The sequence below is a fragment of the Danaus plexippus genome, chromosome 19 (genome assembly GCF_018135715.1).
Source record: "Danaus plexippus chromosome 19, MEX_DaPlex, whole genome shotgun sequence".
In the NCBI taxonomy this organism is placed as follows: Eukaryota; Metazoa; Arthropoda; class Insecta; order Lepidoptera; family Nymphalidae; genus Danaus; species Danaus plexippus.
Window position 1 is genome coordinate 7,413,757 of NC_083549.1, and position 18,898 is coordinate 7,432,654.

The following is an 18,898-nucleotide window of genomic DNA, read 5'->3' on the forward strand; positions in this document are numbered from 1 at the left end:
TTCTTTTATTAATAAGAACCATTTATATTGATTCAATTAAGCTGTTTTACGCTTGGAAAAACAGAATGTACGTAAAATGTGAAGGTCACATAGCTTCGCATGTGCTCAAAGAATGTGGAGCTTAGGAAGGCACTAAAATAATGTATTAAAATAAACGTATTAAGATATTAAATCAAGGATGCTGCATATTCTGTTGGATATTATGATTTATATAATTAACAATCTTTTTTTTCTGACAAAAAATTATTTTGCAAATTGATCACAACTTCAGCAAATCTGCTTTTGAGTTTATCTTTACATTTAACCTTCACGGTATAATTAAAAAGTAATGATGTTTAAATTCAAATATGGAAGTTAAAAAAAAATATATGTTTTAAGAATTCAAGGTATGAAAAATACAACTTTTTTGGTAAGCAAAGCATTATATTTAACCGAACAAATTAGTCTGAATTTAGTATGCGCCAACCCTAGTGTGTAAATTCTAGCTCCCTTCAAAGCTATGCGGTCACAGCTAAAGCCAAGTACCGGTATTCAGTATACATAGTACACTCTTATATCTTTATAAACTGAGTATATCATTCAACAACTAACAAGTCCCTCCATACAAACGAGTTGCAGTACAAGCTTTGAGTATTTCTAACATGATTGTTAATTTTTATTACTATCGCTTCATATTCACATGCATGTAATTTTAAATTCGCGGTAAGGAAGGAATCTCTTTTCATTGTAGAATATAGAATTCTCCTCAAGTAGCCTTGAGAGCGTAAACGTTTAATATCTATTTGTAAATGAGATAAGCTCGAGATCAAAATCCTTCGTATTGTTATGAGCGGTCGGACGTCGGACGGTAACATTTTTTATCAGACCATTCACAAATAACCGCCACTAAAGACCGTTAGCACCTGCCTACCAACGAACAGATAGACACCGATTCAATAAAAAAATACACGACCGATTATGAAGAAACCGGTAATTTAAAATTCATATACGAACATCGCTAACTTACTGTTATTAAATGAAATGACACCATAATGCGACATCCGAAAACAGTTACGTCGCAAGCGATAACCTAAATTAAAACTAATTGAGATAAAACACGGAACAGATCGAATATTTTAACTATTAAAAAAAAAAACAGATTCCGACATATCTTAGCACTACATAATCGAAACCGGTTCTGTGGTATTTTTAACGGATAACGCGGGGAGGGAAATTGATTGATGTGCGAATACCGACTCACCTGCCGTTAGGAGCCGATGGAGAATGCACGAGCTTCACCGCGAAAAGAAACTGGATAGCACAGACTAGAAGACAGCAGAGGTTCAATGATAGCGTCAACGCGCACAACGCTAGAGTCACTTCGTACACCACAGCGAATTCCTCGGGGGCACTCGTCGCTGGCGCTGATATTTTCAGCAGAAACAGAAGTGCCAGTAACGCTAACAATAAGCTGACGAGGCATAATAGTGCCAGAGAAGTCAACGCTTCCTCTGTAGCAGCGCGCGTGCTCCTCGACCTGTTAGAGACAGGCCTGGCAGCAACCCCGGTGGCATTTCCATTGGCGAGTTTGGGGGGCGATGCCACCGGTACGGGGGTGACTACGGGCACCGTGGTGGTAGCTGGCTGAGCTCCAGGACTGACGCTTGCGGACGTTCCTCCTACGGAATGTTTGGAAGAGTCTAGAGTGGATACGTTGAGCGGTAGGTGGTGGTGCGGCCGCCGCGGCATGTTCTGATAGCGATGGTCATCGTTCGCCGCCGGCGGCCGCTGTGCATGCTTCAACATATCGCAGCTCTCAAGCCGTGGACAGCCATCGCGCGTTCTCGTATCCCGGCATTCGAATAAAGTTACACTAGACACAACCGCACTATCCGGCAAACGCGGCTCGACTGACGATTGTCGACCGTACCCCCCGCGGTCAAAATTGTCAATCAAACCGGTGCAGGGTGCATACTGCCATCCAAAACTAGAATGTCGTTCATCAAACCTCCCTGAACAATAGATTCAAAACACGATTGTAATAATGTAAATCAAACTCCAGTTAATTGTTCATAAAGACAATAGAACTGTATGTTTAATATGTGCACGCGACTCTGAAGCTGAGTTGTTTGTAAACATGACGTTACTTATTATAAATTATGAGCAATCGTTTATGGTAAATCTATATTTGATGATTTTCAGTTTAAAACAATATTTATAATTACATTCATACTTAAGATAAGTAACAATAGGCTTCAAGGCGGTAATTAAACAAATCTGTAATGCTAGATAACACTAATTACTGTACGAGTTAAAATAAAACTCAATTTCCATTGCACAAAACCGGTTTAGTTCGAACAGGGTCAAGGTATTTTACGCGAGAATTCTGGAATTATGAAAGCTACCAATGTAATGTAGAGATTTAAAAAATACTAATACGATAAGATAAAATTTTATGTATAAGAATGACTTTTTACTTACTGTGTATAAAATTATTTTTTATCTGTATTTTTTGAACGGAAGTGTCATTATTTAATTGTGTAAGGTCTCCAAAGTTACCTAGGCATTAATAATATACCATATGTCTGAGATAGTGTGCACTGGCACGTGGTGAAACACACCACCTGCCGACAGATGTGCAGATATAAAATGACATAAAAAATGAAGTCAATAACTCCATAGACATAATTTTTCTACACACTTTATGTAGAGCTGGAAGCAGGGATTTGCACTTCACAGTTTTAAAAATTTTCACGAATAATTTTATGACAAATATACATTAGATATTATTCTTCTTTGCGACCAAAACTTACTATTTACTTCTACTAAGAAATAAAAAATATCTTTCATACGTGGTAATACTAGGAAGACTTACACTATATTTTTTTTAAATAATTCATTCTAAAAGCGGCCTATAATTTAAAAATTAATAAAAAGATTAATTAAATAAAAAAACTTTAAAAGAACTCTACATTATTCGAAAACTTCTGCAATCCTAATACAGGTTGACATTAATTTTGTGCCAAAAGGAGGATTGTGATTTCAGTCAAATAATTAAATAATTTTTTTAATCTCCATCACTGATTTTTAGTATAATCGTAACGAGTTTCTCTAGAAAAATGACCGACAAAAAACACGTAACAAATGCAATCGAACCTGTTACTCACAATAAATAAATCTATCCTCATTGAAGGTGCGGTGTCCGCAGTAAGGATATGGTTGCATCTTCATAATGGCGACCATAGCGTCACGATAAATATATTTCCTAACATAAAAGCATAGAGTCGAATAAATTAAGTTAAACGTTTTTAAGTAAGCTTTATTTTGTGGATTGTTTCAATAAATAAATAAATAAATAAAAAAAACATGTATGAGATATTTGAAAAAAATATAAAAAGGTACGTCATATGAGTGACAGATTAACAACAAAAAGCTGTTAATTACTTACGAATCGTTACATACTGATATAATAAATCAATGACACATAATCGTAAGTCCATTAGATTATATAAGGTGAAAGGATTAATAAATACATAAAAATATTTATCTGATTATATCTAAATTACTCCGACCACTATAATAATGTTTTTATCCCACAAAGCATGAACTCGTGGCTGCACAAGTATTGAGACTGTTGCGTGTCACAAAACGCGCTTGTCAAAGAATGCAGCTTTTCTAGTCGAGACGCCATTATGGTTTAATGTCACGTATAAAACCATGAATCAATGTTATTTCTTTCATCTACTTATATTAAAAAGCGATTTTTTTTAAATTTTTAACTGTTGTCTATTCTGACATATCTTATTTTCGAAATATATATTTTTACGGTTTTATAAAATGTCTTCATAGTTTCATTGTAACCGGACAAACTTATAATCAAAGGTACTCTCAAAAAATATCCACAGGAATTGTTGTAAATGTTCAAATGACATACTCGTGTCACACAAACAATTTGAGAGGCACACATTTAAGTCTGCCAAATAATACAAATAATTTTCCAAATTCACATTCTCGCGAAGCGATAATAAATAGTACAAAAAAATAAGTCGTTATCATTAGCGTAATTATTGACAAGGTCAGTTAAGTAAGATATTAGAGGTCACATCAGCTAAATCGCAATAACTTGAGAGACCTCAGTCCGCTGCGATAGCTCTGAGAAAAATGGGGGCGTAAGTAAAACTTACATATACTTAAAGTTAACCAACCAGTTTATTTAAATAACTAACATGTGTCAAATGAGGTATTATTAAAAATATCATATTACTTACAAGCGCGGAGTTAACGTTTAATGAACGTGTGTCGTGTGGATATGTCACAATGTTTTAAAGTGCCTTCTGGTTTATTATTTCAATACGATTTTCAGAGTCATTGACAAATAACAAGTTGTCCTTGACAGCTTCGTCGTTGTTATCATACACCTAACGTTTTACAATTTATAGGTTTTGTTCGTAAAGTTGATGATGATTTTTTTTTTAATAACAGATTATTATATAAGTAAATTAAAAAAAAAATTGTTAATTATATTTCGCTATAGTGTTAATAAATATATATATATATTTTCATTCGTATAATCTAAAATCTTTTCCTTTTTATACAATGTTTTTTAAATATGAATTAATAATCAACGATTTTGTCTATTATTTTATATGGCAAACATATTTATTAGTTATCATAAAAACAACCATTTTTACTGATAAGACCTAGGACTGATAATATACATTCTGGAGACTATCTGACGAGTTAGACAAGAAAAATTTGTGTCAGATTAAAATTTTCATTTTCAGACCAGTGATGGATGTGATTGTTGTGGGTTGTGGTGCGTCAGGGATAGCTGCTCTGAGGAAGCTTCATGATAATGGTCTGAGGGCTATTGGATTGGAAGCCGCTGACAGAATCGGCGGTAGAATTCTATCTATTCCATTTGGCAATAAATATTTAGATTTTGGTGCTGCCTGGTGAATATATATTTGTTTTAAAATAGACAAGGAAATAAATATTTTACAGCATTTAAATGTTTTTGCTATCGATGTATTTACGTACAAATGCGATGTGTATTCAATAAGTTGATCAATAAACAGAAATATAATGTAACGATTAAAATTTTTTTCCTTCAACTTTAAAGAAATATAATTAAAAATACTTTAATTGCACATACATTTAAATTTCTCTAATTATGAATATTTATGAACTATACATATAGTGCAGGTCCAAATTTTGGAAAACATAAGAAAAATAATTTGTACTAAATGTATTCAAAAATCAATTGCTCGTAATATATAGTATACTTTTTCGATGTCGATTAAGTAATGACTATTTTTTTTTATTTTCAGGTGTCATGGCGAAAAGGATAATAAAGTTTTCGAAATGGCAAACAAATTGGACCTTCTTGGTAGGTCGGAGCCGGATGACAAGTGGTTTTTATTTTCTAACGGGGATCCTGTACCAGATGAAACCAGTCAAGGAATTCTTCAAGCGCTGAATGATGAACTGTCGAAGGCCAATAAAAATAATACACTGTCGATATCCGAATGTATCCGAAAAGCGTACGTAGTTGGATTAATTTATAGTTTTATCAAGACAATACCTGATCAATAGATTTGTAAAAAGCAATTTTTCATCTTACGGATCATTAATTACTTAAATACATTAAATGACATTTGAGGTCGAGTAGACCATAAAATTCCTTGTTATAGGGCGAAAACGAACTCTGTACTGCGAAAAGATCCAAGCTTGACGCAGAGCTTCGTGGAATGGTTCGAAAGGGACAAACAAGTCGGAGGTCAGGTTGACCCCAAAAAAGGCAAGTCCTTGAGGGGTTTAGATGAAATGCGAGTGTGCGAAGGTGACTTCATGCTTCATTGGAAAGGAAGAGGATACAAAACTATCTTCGATATCTTGCTGGTATTTTGAAGCCCTTAAATTTTTCAATCTATATTTACGTAAAAATATTCCAATATAAAAATTTTTTTAGAATAAATATCCGGATGCGTCTAAAGAACTGCCGATACAAATTCATCTGAACAAAGAAGTTGAAATTATAAAATGGAAGACAAACAAACCGGAAATTGATTCTGGCAAACCTTTAGTGCAGATTAAATGTAAAGATGGCAGCTTGTACGCCGCGAAAAGTGTCATTGTCACTGTATCGGTTGGCGTTTTGAAAGAGCGGTAAAATAAAATTAGGTTATATTATAATTATTTATTTACATTTATATTTTCTATTCATTATTTCGTTTCTTTTTTAGACACGACATATTGTTTAATCCGCCGTTACCGAAAGAGAAAATCAACGCAATAAACAATCTACAGTTATGTGTTTTGGACAAAATATACGTCGAATTCGACAAGGCTTGGTGGCCGAAAGCACCAGCCAGTTTCACTGTTCTGTGGACTGACAGAGATAAATCTAAATTCTCAACTAACGAGAAATGGCTCACGGAAATATTCAGTTTTATTTCTATCGACAATTATCCGAATATTCTACTGGCTTGGATATACGGCGACGGAGCGGTGCAAATGGAGAAAGTCAACGAGGAAGATTTCAAAAACGGCGTGATGAAACTGCTGAAAGTATTGTTCGGTAAACAATTCAAAATGAGCCCCGTGAAGTCAGTAATGAGGTGAGTTTTCATACTGAATTTGAGTGACCGAGTATATGAAACAATTTGAAATAATTGAATAATAACCTATTTGATTGAGTTATAAAACTTAACAAACATTTTTCATCGTGACTCGTATTAAAATAGTCTTTTATTTGTGTATTTGCAAGTCTGCACATAAAATACTCTTATTATATTCTACACACGGTTTCTCACGTAAATAGTTCGAAACAACAAATTTGTTGTTATTTATTATTATTATAAGTTTGAGTGAAATTTTTGCGTAATCCTTAGTTATTTAATGACTTGCCTCTGACATTCCGTTTAAAGAAGACAGGACAAATTTAAATTCAGACATTTGTGTTCTCTCCACACAGTATTCAATAAAAAAAAAATTAAATTAGTTCAACAAATAAAAACTTTGACTTTGGTTAAAATATATCACTATTCCATATGAATGAAGCCATAGTTAACATAAAAAAATAAATAAATTCAGACAACTTAAAACTGCGTGATTATGATTCGCGTAGTAGGTACGCACATAGTAATAGTCCAGGAGGAAGCGGCGCATGAGTGCCGAAAACTATTCGACCAAAATTTTTTAATGCGATCCTTTAAAAAATTTCAAGGAATTGTTATTTTCAACTGGACAACTATTTTTCATATTCTTTATTGGAATTGTTTAAATAATTTCGGTTTAAACAAAATGGCACCAGGCCGTCCCCCGGCAACGTGCTTTTATATCACCAGTTGGGAAATTTGAAGAGAACAGTTTTCGGCACTCGTGCGCCGATACCTCCTGGACTATAAGGTTAATCGAAATGATTTCCGCATGAAATAGAAACACATTCAAATATCATATTCGTGATTTTAGTTTGTAAAATATATTTTTTAATATCTTAGATACACTCAAAACTGTTTTTGTTTCCGATTCATTTCGCACATGTAATAATTTTTCATGTTGCCCAACACTTCGCTCACTCTGTGTCCATCTTCACCTCGTGTGAATATGAAAGATATAGTTTTAGCTAATTTAATCTCGTTATAGATCTCAATGGGCATCAAATCCGTTAGCTCGTGGGTCCTACTCGTACAGGAGTGTTGCCAGCGAGGAGATCGGTTGCGGCGCCGTGGAGCTCAGCGAGCCATTGTATCACGGTGATAATTTCCCCGTCGTATGCTTCGGTGGTGAAGCCACCTCCCATCATCAACACGCCTCAGCCCACGGGGCTATCGAAGCAGGTTTCAGAGAAGCCATGAGATTGGTAGATAAGCTTAAAAAATAAAAATCATTTTCATAATATAAAAGATTTTATTATCATTTTGTTTGTTTCAATAAAAGTTATCTTATTATTTATATTTTTTATTACTAACACGTAATATTATATAACGTTTAGGTATAAACAACGTCAGACTTAATGGTCTCGGTGCTTATAATGTTTCCTTGTTGGTCTACATCGCACATCATTATCTCCACAGCCCCGGCCTGCTTGCAGCCTCCCTCGTCACTCTTGTTGGTATTCTTCAAGGTTATTTCGAACCTCTTGGGCGTGGTCTCCGTGGCGTCCGCCGTCTGTTTCAGATCGAATTCGAATGTATTAGTCAGTGATTCCTTAGGACCGCTGTAGCCGTCAACAATCTTCTTGGAGACTTCTAGAACTTCAAATCTCGTTGTAGTCAGCCTGTACATGCCGTCCTCGCTGATTTGATATCTGATATTTAAAAATAGAACACTTCAGTTAGATTATTTAATCAAAACAACAACATAGTTTAATTATTCTGAATAGTTTTAGACTACTTTTTGACGTTAATGCCGTTTTGGTGACAAATGAGTCGATTAAAGTCGGTTTTTTTTTGTTAGTTATAATAAAAAAAAATAAGTTTTTTTTTTATAAATCAGTCTCGTAAGAAAGGTAGGGATATATAACCTGTTTCTATATATGTATTAATAATTGAAGCAATGTTGAGTCAGCACTAATTCAGATAGAAAAATGTAATTTTCTGGGCGTCGCAAGTTCGGCTCCTAGTTGTGTTATTGCTTTTTATATTTCTTATTATTTGTGATTACTGATTTTCTCGACTCACCTAAACCTACTGTGTCCAAACGGCCATTGTGCTCCGTGTACCTTTACTAAGTGTGTGGTGAGTCGTGTCCCGCGCGAGAATATCTTGCTGTCTTTCTGACACAAGTGACACACGTATTTCTTTGGCTCCTTTTTCTTTTTGACTTCTGCATCAGAAACATCGGAATCCTCGCTATCGTCTTTAGTCTTTTTCTTTGCTTTTCTTGTATGTGTCAGTATGTGCTTGCGCAGATCACATTTAGTCACCGCTCTGATAATTAAGTTTTCAAATTAAAATAACTTTCAATAATTATCAAATTATTACCCATCAAGTTATAAACACACGTGTAAAATATATATCAGCAAAGTGGATGGAGAGTAAAAGAGATGCAAAACTGTATCCCTGAAGAACACTTTTCATATAAAGAAGTGAAGATAATTTTAAATTAATTAATATGTAGTTGTTATTTAACAGTAATTAAAAAAAAACACAAATTATCGTGTACGTACCCAAAAGACATGAGCACGCACTGACACGTCCAAGTACGCGCGCGTACGCAGACACGTATGTACACACACAGACACACACACTATAGCGCACATATACACTTAAACATGTAATGTCGAACATAGACCTGTATACACAATGCGGGCAGGCGAAGCTCCTGGCGTGGTCGGCGAGGTGTCGGTACCGCACGTGGTGGGCGAGAGCGGCGGGGGTGGTCGCCGACATGTCGCACAGAGTGCACGCGTACGCCGACACGTGCTGGCGGGCGTGCTCGCGCTGGAGGTACGCGCTCGCCAGCACGGTGCCGCACATGTTACACGGGTAGCCCGTCGACGGGTCTACGTTCTGACATAAATTATTACAATCAATAATGACATCTAAGACTTTCGCGTGTGTTCAATTAAAATTTAAATCAAACTAATATTTTCGGGTTACTGAACGTATTTGATTATGTTTAACTACAAACTCCCGGCGTTTTGGGTTGGATCAACCGTGATCATTGACAGACGAGATGAGAATGTAGTTTCATTAGTCATTTAGTACAATCAGATTTTAGTAGAAACAAAAATTTAAAAAAACGTTCGAAAAAAAGACAGTTCCTAACCTAACCTAACACGGTCCCACACTTACCTGCCTCGCTAAATGATCGCTAAGTTTCCTGTTACATGTGAAATGTCTGCCGCAATGGAAGCAGGCTATGGTTTTCTCTTGTGTATGTGATCTCAGATGCAGTACGAGGGAATGTCGCTTAGTGAAGGTCGCTCCACAACCGGCCCACGAGCAGAGATAGTCGTCGGAGTAGAAAATATGATGCTTCATGTGGTCCAGAAACGTCTGGAAGATATAACTGCTAGAGTTACTTAAGACTTTTTTTAGTGTAATATGAGTATTCACTGTAAGTGAATACCATAAATAAAATGTATTTTTATTTAAATAAGCATTATTTTATTTAAAATTTTCTTATTTTATTATTTATTCAGTTTTTTTTTATGTCTATCAGTGTTAGGTAACACTTGTACAGAAAAAAAGGTAATTAGTTTCTTAAATCGAAAACTTGTGTCTTTTTAACTACACATATAAATTAAAAATCCAAAAAAAGTACAGTTATGTTGTCAAAACTCAAGAAAATTAAATTGGTAGAAAATTTGTTACATAACAGTCTAGATATAATTATTACTAATCTTATTTCTCGACTGTATTAATACCTGTATAGAAAAAAAAGTTTCCGAACATCCAATCCACATACAACAATGATCGGACTTCAGCGAGGGTAGTCTATTACGGCGGCTGGAGTCCTTCTTACACTGGTCCAGTTTAAGTGTAGCTCGAGCGTTGTAACCGATGGCTAGAAGTCTTGCGTGATAAGCGTGATAGCTAATATGACGCACCATCTCAACAAAGTCCTTGGTGCGATGACCGCAAATATCCCACAGACATACATAGTCCACTGGAAAACAAAAAAAACATACAAGGACTTAATATAGGTACTAACAAATTAAATACTTCACTAGTTCCTCAGTTCCTCATAGGGTAGAGGGTCCAAGATGCCTAATCATGCAGCAAAAGATTACACCTATTAGTTATTACCAGTTACAGATGCTTTGTGACAAATATACATGAGATTGCATCTCAAGATAACTGAGAATATGTGGACAGACAAACTTAACTATCAACAACTTACAAGGTGGTATAATATTTAAAGTGTATTAATATTAAAACATTATTTTTTTTCAAATTTCCCAACCACAAATGACACACACAAAGCAAAGTGATGTCATGTATCTTAAGACCTCTCTAGTATTTAAACCTCTTGTAGACACCTTCCTAGACAGTGTTTCATATCACAGGCAAGCACTCAGGTACATGGTTTATCTATTTGGCTGTCTTGTGAAGTCTTATTAAACTTAGTAGACTAGTAATGCCTAACAAAATAATCATAGTCATTATAAACACTCTATTTTATTCCCTACTATTACTTACTATCTAGGCTCCATTATATCAATAGCATTTTGTACATACATATGTAATGATATTGGTAACCATTCACACATAGAACATAGACTATATAAAAGGCTTAACCTTACAACATTAAAATAAATAATAGTTAAAAAAAACTAAAAAACACACTTTTTATAGAAAACCAAACTAAAAAATAGAAAATAAATTTTAATAAATTTAAATTAAGAAAATAGTGGTAAAAATTTCAATAAATATAAATTAATAATAGTGTGAATAAAAAAAAATGTATTTTATTTTAAAAAAAGCTCCATTTACAGCAAATCTTGAGATTTTCCAGTAAAGCATGGGATTTACCGATATTAGTTGATAATTGTTGAAAATCAACCAATTTTTTCCCATTCAAATTCAGTATATGCTAGGTTTTACTGCTGTCAGCTAATAATTTTTTGTTTTAGGAATAGAACAATGACTAAACCTTAGTTATTGTTCTATAAACCTAACCTAACCTTTTTGCTTTTTAGATGTTTACCATTAAGAATTGGTAAATCTTAGGTTTTACTGCTTTACAGTGACATATATAATATAAAATATCATGTAGTCTACACATTATAATATTTTATAAGTTTATAGTAGACATTACTAAATCGTTTAGAATAATATGAATGCATGCTTACCATCACCTTCCATATCAATAACATGTAAGTCAGAGGCATGTTTTGTTACATGCTTCTGAAACACTTCATAGTTAGTGAAGAACTTCCTGCAGGATTGCCATTCACACTCCATCCGTATATTGTCTTTACGTAAACGGGCCAAAGGCTGTAATAACATAATAATTGTTTTAATTTCATTTATAACATAGATAATGCTTCTACAAACTGACTGTACAAGTATCAATATTAATGGATAGTTGGGAAAAATTTTATATAAAAATAAATAGTAATTACATAGAAAATTATATTTTAAAACACATTCTGTAGTTTAATACCCGTAACCCACAGCTTAGATACGAACATTTACAATGATCAAGCTTATTATAAATATATAATATTTTAAAAAAATTAAGCACATCGCGTAAACAATGTCAATATATACCACGGTTGCCGGTTCGACTGTGTTTTCATCGACCCCAGTTGGAACTGTTGCCTCATCCTCTGCAGCGGAAAGGAAAAATTTCTTTCTATGGGCATTCGTTTCGATAATAAACTGAATATCATTCTGATTCTGTCGGGTCAACTTGTCTGGATTATTCTGCTGAAGCAACCAATCTGTACATCTTTTGAGCTTAAAATTATCAACATCCGACGCATTAGTTACTGTTTCCTCCATGGCGTTTGAAATAAAGTATATAATTATTAAATAAAGTAATTAATAATTTGAACGTGTCTCTTATTTTTTAAATATTTCCTTACAAATGCCGAATTTCGAAAACACTGAAGTTTAATGTTATTTACTAATTTGACAACTGGCATGTGATAACGGATGTAATGACATTACAAACATTAGTATTTTCCATTTTCTTTAGTGAATCTTGGATATCTGAGGTTTTGATTATTATCAATAATTTAAATTTCAATATGTGAGTATATATTTAACAACAAATAAAATTTAAAAACTATTTTTTTAAAGTTTGTCTAAGTTGTAATATTTTCTGTAATATCCACCTTATATTATATGTATTTAGGAATTTTATCGTTTTGTTTGATTTTAACTTGTATTAAAGATTCTATTTTTACAGTTTAACTGAAAGCAAAGTGTTTATAAAAATAACAAGTTATATTTTAAAATCGGTATTGCCATTTGTTTTGCTGTCGTTCGATTGACAATTCTTTCAATAAGTATAAAAACGTGCGTGCCAGGCAGCTAGCGCGTAAAGTGCGGCGTATTGAGACTGGGAAAGAATCCCCACGTTGCAATTTTAATTTAATCTATTACTATTGTTACTTAACGATCCTAAACAGTTTGATTCAATAACTGTGTAAGAACATCAGCCTGAGGATCGGAGTGCAATCCGCTCAGGTGCTGATGAAATCAACCATAACTCTAGAAGAAGTAGTGAATAAATTAGATCATCTCCCTTCACCTTTAGCCACCAGAATGCCAAACATCAAAGTTTTCAGCGGGAGCTCGCATCCTGAGTTAGCCCAGAAAATCGTCGATCGTCTGGGCATAGATCTCGGTAAAGTGGTAACCAAGAAATTTAGCAACATGGAAACGTGTGTTGAGATCGGTGAATCCGTCCGTGGCGAAGATGTTTACATCGTTCAGAGTGGTAGTGGTGAAATTAATGATAATCTGATGGAGTTGCTTATAATGATAAATGCATGTAAAATTGCATCCGCATCTCGTGTGACCGCCGTGATTCCTTGCTTTCCGTACGCTAGGCAGGATAAGAAAGACAAAAGCAGGGCTCCAATTACGGCGAAGCTCGTCGCCAACATTTTATCAGTGTCTGGGGCCGATCATATAATAACAATGGACCTTCACGCGTCACAGATTCAAGGTTTCTTTGATATCCCCGTCGATAACCTATTCGCCGAGCCGGCGGTGTTGAAATGGATCAAGGAAAACATACCGGACTGGAAAACAAGTATCGTAGTATCCCCCGACGCCGGTGGTGCTAAAAGAGTGACGTCCATCGCTGATAGATTGAATGTAGAATTCGCTCTCATCCATAAAGAACGGAAAAAAGCTAACGAAGTCGCCTCAATGGTGTTAGTTGGTGATGTGAAAGACCGCACAGCTATTCTAGTTGATGACATGGCGGATACTTGCGGGACAATCTGTCATGCTGCCGAGAAATTAATTGAAGCCGGGGCTACTAAAGTTTATGCTATACTAACTCACGGAATCTTCTCTGGCCCAGCCATTTCTCGGATTAACAATGCCTGTCTAGAGGCTGTAGTGGTAACAAATACAATTCCCCAAGAAAGGCATATGCAGGATTGTCCTAAAATCCAATGCATCGATGTGTCCATGATGCTCGCCGAGGCTGTCCGACGTACACACAACGGCGAATCAGTTTCATACTTGTTTTCTAATGTTCCATATTAGTTATACTACTTTTTATACTTAATATTAGGGTATGGTCTCCGACATCATAAAGATCCAATTGACACAATTATCACTGAAGCTTTTTTGGTTGATTTTGTAAGGCCGTTACAATATTGTAATCCACGAATAGAATGTTGGACTTGACCGTTTTAGCTATAGATTTAATCTCATTAAGTTAATATAAGACTAGTGTTGTCATAAATTGAATCGGCTTGTTTATGCATAAATATATATGAATTTTTATAACAATATTTTGATACAAAATTTCATACAAAAGTAATTTTCATATAGATTAGACCTTTGCCATATTAAAAGTATAAAGTCATGCATTTACATATTAGGTAAGCTTTATTGGCTATATATGATCGGAATAAATGTGCTAGGAGAATTCACATTTTCCCCTTTCTTTTCTTTAGGGTCGTAGCTATGAAATTTGTTATATTACTTCAGAGATCTAAAAATAGAACATTTAAGACATTTGTTTTGTAAAAGACAGCATGTTTTCTGTTTTATTATTCACTTTAACTACATAGTTATTATATATTAAATTTGAAGCGAAAAAACATATTTTTTTATTAAAGATTTTTTTCATGTTTATAATATAAACCTTTGGTTTGGCCTTCATTTGTATAAAACATTATGTTAGCTAAATTCGACATTAATAAATACCTTTATTTTAGTTAAATTTTATACATTGAATGTAATATTAGAGCTAAAAATAAATTCAAGATTTATTTTGCTTGATGTGTAAATTTTGAAATTGGAAGAATTAAATAAAAAAAAAACCCTTCGATTCTATACTAATATTCATAATTTTTTTATTATGTATCTATACAAACTCTTTTCTTTATTTGTACAGTTTCAGAATACACATATAAATACTTCTTGGTGTTTTTTTAAATTGAAACTAGTTACTAGTTGATTTGAGCAACGAATTACATCAGTGGATCTTTAATAATATGATTTGACCCTAGGTCGATGTGATGTAAATGTTTGTCATAGGCGCGTCGCCGATATCAACTCGAGAAAACAGCGGGTCAGAAATCAGATTTGTATATTGTTTAATAGTAATTAATAATCAGATAACAGAAGTAAATAACCTCTCAACTATATATTCATATTTTTTCTGTTCAATTTAGTTTATTAAAGAAAAAAATTAATACGAATATTTAATATTGTGCAAGGCAGTATTAATACAGGGTATCGTCCATATGTAAGTAATGAATATTCAAAAGTTATTAAAAAATATATTATTACGGCCAGCATCCACTTATTAATAAATCGGTGTGACAAGGGTTATGTAATCAAGATTCATTACACGGTGTTGTTTCTCGGGCTGCTTATCTTTTCATCGTTTATAAATAGATTTGCTGAAGTATACGAAAGTACATCTTGATTTTATTGTATACAAAATATCATGTAATATTTGAGTAATTTCGCAAATAATAATATTTAATATTGATTTTAGTATCCAATTAAGAACATATTAAAAAAATCGAAAGCAGTGTGTAAGACATATATTTTTTGATTTGAAATGACAGTCAACTTAAAAATAGATTTATAACTTTTACTATTTAAAATATACCCCAAACTCATAATGGAATCTTCTTTTTTTTATTAATATATGTGGAAGGGCTTGAAATGAAATTTAATGAATATATTATGTATGTACAATTTATTATGTTCCTAGTGGCTATTACAATTTACAGACGAACAAAACGTAAATACGTCAGCGGAAGAATATTGACAGATAGAATATGTTTTCGCACTTCAACTAGCTTTATCTCTTAAATCGCTAAATATCATTTTCACCTAAAACCACTTGCTTGTTGGTCATTAAAATTAACAGAGAGAACAGTCGTCTCGTAGTATAATTAATACAGTTGCGTTAAAAGTTAGAAAAATTTATATAACAAGCTCGAAGCTCAATAAATCTGACCTTTGGAATAAACAAAAAAAACGTCCTTCGGAGACTTCCGCTTTAACACAACCATTTTAAGGAGTGACAGTTAAAAGATGAATTAAGGCGACGCGTACGCCATCATTAGGAATAATTATTATAGTTACTAACGTATTATTTTAATAACATTCACGATAACTCGGTAGCTTTAAGTAACACAATATTAGGTACATTTAGATTAGAAAGCGTATTTCTTTTATGTTATTTTTTCACGATTCACTTATACATAACACATTATTTTTCTTACTCTCATTCAAATACTAATAAAAGTGTAACACGTCTCTCATAAATTATTGCATTGGTATACAACATACAAGGAATATCTATACTGACTTGTACTTCTATGCCAAATGAAATATGTCGAAAGTGTTGAAATCTGAAACTGTTTGCAAATGTACTCAAAGTATAAATAAATATATAATGCTATATCTTGCAAGATATGTTATGGGCTCATGGACTCGAGTAAACACAGAGTAATAATGTTTTGGTTGTTTACTCAACAACAATAACATATTTTTCAAATAATTCCAGTTTTTGTCACATCTCTGACGTGTTGAAGATAGCTGTTTGACCTAACTATTACCCCCAGTCTCGTTGATAAAGATATTATTTTCCCGCTAATGCAAAATATAATATGAATCTGACAAGCTGTTATGAAATAACGTTACGTACGGAAATATTTATGTAGATAAATTTTACGTAAATAAGAATGACTTTTGTTACAGAAAGCATTAAGCAACATAGTTTATATTGTTTAATTTTAGTACTTAGGTATTATGACAAAAATAATAATAATTGAGAACTTTACAAAATACGTGATTTTAATTAAATTGATATTTTATTTGCAAATGTGTTGAAGTAATCTGGAAGTACACAATATTTAATACATCTAATTGAATTCTACCTGTACGTTAAAGCTATGAAATAAAATAAGGGACTAGGCTTTAAAAATCTATTTGTTCATAATTAAGAGTTTAGTTATTTGCACGTAATTCTAGTGTGACAAGCCAGTATTTCATTCATTATAGTTGAAACATAAATTGTAGGTACATGGCGTAGGCTAACTAGCCCTGTATTTTTACCCAGGTTTTGCATCATTACTCTACATACCTATCATTTATTTTTTTCATTGATAAATCTTCGCAAATTATAGTATTCAATATTAACGTAAGTTATAAGTAGGAATTAAAAACGGAAAATGTTTCGTATGTAGTGTGACATATGACATGACACATCTCGTCTGCCTGAATATATTAATTTCATACTGGAGTGTCTCGAGGCCCTTAATCCTCCCTTTGAATAACCCTTCAAATGTTTCCATTAATTGGGCATTAGAAAGTTTTTAGGAATGCTTTAGAAGTTTTCTCAAAAATAGCCCATGAAAACTATTATTATGTAGTTATTAATTTGTACCGCACTTAAGAACAAGCACTATAAACTTCTGATGTTGGAGTAATATATAAAATTGTATCTCAGTTCTTCACAGGAATTGAAAAAATTGGGATATAATAAATAAGTTTTTGGAAAATAAAGGGGCTTAAAATCTGCAGAAACATATTCATTTAGTACGATTTTAAAAACAAAATAATGCTACTTAGTACTGCTGAATACTACTAACAAGTTAGAACCCTATCTTATTTTCAAATTACAATTTACGAGATGGTAACCACAGTTTTCATTACTTTTATATAATTTTTTTATTTAAATTAATACCTATCCTTGGAACAAAACCTAAGTTTATTAAAAATTGTAGCTAAATGATTTTAAACATTATTGATTTTAATTTAAACAATCCCTTAAACAAACAAGTAACTTGTCCCCGTTTTAACGCGGGTTCAAAGATTTTTATGTAAACAAAGTAAGTTAAAGATAAGAATAAATGTTTCACATCATGTAATTTAGTATCTATCGAAAAAAACGTCACTTTCCTGTAGTTTGTTACTTAACTATTAACAGTTTACAAAGGAGTGACTCCTTATTTTAATTCTAAGGAGTGTTCTTACTGACCGTTTTAGTTATATTGGCGGATTTAATATTAGTTATTAGGAATTCTCCAATCTATATATTATTTTGCTTCCGTCATGCAACTGTCAAACGTCATGAGATATATTAACAAGTATCGTAAAAGAATTATTTAGTCTTTAAAAGTTTAATCTAAGATGTTACTATGGGTGGTTTTTTTTTTCAAATAAATCAACCGTAAGTTAAAATTGTTACTTTTTCTATTAATATTTGTGATATATGTTTAGTTAAAACTATATTATTACATTTAATTCGCGTTTTTATTTTCTTTATGTTTTATTTTTGACTCGTTTTTTCCATTGCCTTTATAGCAATCGTGATCACGAAAGAATGAGATGAATCATGAAAGCGTCTTGTTATTTATCATCTAGGTACTGCCAAATATATTTTTCTACTAGATGTTATTCGCGAGTCCGTCTGTTTTTTAAAAAAGCAAAATCAATGAAAAAACTTTAAAGCGCCGTATGCGAACCGCATCCCACTCGCGCCTGAAAACGCTTCGGGATCGGGATAAGAAGTAACCTCAGTTACTTCTTAATGCTTCAGCTTCCTGCCAGTAAAAATCAAAAATTAGTCAGAACAATTACACAAAGATAGTTATTTTGGTGTAAGTACTGTAAATATTTATATGCATGTAGTAAAAAACGGTTATTTCAATATTACAAATAGACACTCCAATTTTATTTATATGTACAGATTTAAGCTTACGGCGCTGAATGTAAGCAAAATGCTTTGTGTCCTATGTTCTTGAAGA

General features: G+C 33.1%; 4 protein-coding genes across 5 annotated transcripts in view; 2 read left to right on the plus strand and 2 right to left on the minus strand.

The window, feature by feature from the left end:
• The window catches only part of LOC116767860 (uncharacterized), a 17,634-nt gene extending 15,571 nt beyond the window's left edge, over positions 1-2,063 (minus strand). The window contains exon 1 of the mRNA XM_032658361.2: positions 1,241-2,063. Within this exon, the coding sequence (XP_032514252.1) occupies positions 1,241-1,785 (545 nt within the window). The 5' untranslated portion in view covers positions 1,786-2,063. The remainder of the gene's footprint in view (positions 1-1,240) is intronic.
• LOC116767859 (spermine oxidase-like) overlaps positions 1-7,931 on the plus strand; it is a 16,033-nt gene extending 8,102 nt beyond the window's left edge. Inside the window, exons 1-7 of one of the 2 annotated variants that reach the window (XM_032658359.2) lie at positions 3,992-4,148; positions 4,764-4,934; positions 5,310-5,522; positions 5,673-5,880; positions 5,951-6,147; positions 6,225-6,599; positions 7,627-7,931. In XM_032658359.2, coding sequence (XP_032514250.2) covers positions 4,141-4,148; positions 4,764-4,934; positions 5,310-5,522; positions 5,673-5,880; positions 5,951-6,147; positions 6,225-6,599; positions 7,627-7,864 — 1,410 coding nt within the window. In that variant the 5' untranslated portion in view covers positions 3,992-4,140 and the 3' untranslated portion in view covers positions 7,865-7,931. Of the gene's footprint in view, positions 1-3,991; positions 4,149-4,763; positions 4,935-5,309; positions 5,523-5,672; positions 5,881-5,950; positions 6,148-6,224; positions 6,600-7,626 lie in introns of those variants that run through there. The other variant, XM_032658360.2, reaches the window with a different exon arrangement.
• LOC116767858 (histone H4 transcription factor) lies at positions 7,871-12,587 on the minus strand. The gene is made up of 7 exons (XM_032658358.2): positions 12,204-12,587; positions 11,783-11,927; positions 10,355-10,596; positions 9,780-9,983; positions 9,277-9,494; positions 8,664-8,912; positions 7,871-8,290 (listed from the first exon to the last, which is right to left on the minus strand). Exons 1-7 carry the CDS (start codon positions 12,435-12,437, stop codon positions 7,972-7,974), a joined length of 1,611 nt encoding a protein of 536 aa, XP_032514249.1. The 5' UTR covers positions 12,438-12,587; the 3' UTR covers positions 7,871-7,971.
• Positions 12,588-12,935: 348 nt separating this feature from the next.
• On the plus strand, positions 12,936-15,046 carry LOC116768054 (ribose-phosphate pyrophosphokinase 2). Its single transcript, XM_032658672.2, has one exon. The coding sequence runs from the start codon at positions 13,134-13,136 to the stop codon at positions 14,160-14,162; it is 1,029 nt and encodes a 342-aa protein (XP_032514563.1). The 5' UTR covers positions 12,936-13,133; the 3' UTR covers positions 14,163-15,046.
• The last annotated feature ends 3,852 nt before the right edge of the window (positions 15,047-18,898 follow it).

Coding starts and splice junctions, on each gene's coding strand:
- LOC116768054 (XM_032658672.2), top strand. CDS start 13,134: ATGAAATCAACCATAACTCTAGAAGAAGTAGTGAATAAATTAGATCAT.
- LOC116767858 (XM_032658358.2), bottom strand. CDS start 12,437: ATGGAGGAAACAGTAACTAATGCGTCGGATGTTGATAATTTTAAGCTC. Junction 11,928..12,203: donor CAGTCGAACCGGCAACCGTG/GTATATATTGAC, acceptor ATGTTATTACAG/CCTTTGGCCCGTTTACGTAA. Junction 8,913..9,276: donor TGCCCGCATTGTGTATACAG/GTCTATGTTCGA, acceptor CTTAATTATCAG/AGCGGTGACTAAATGTGATC.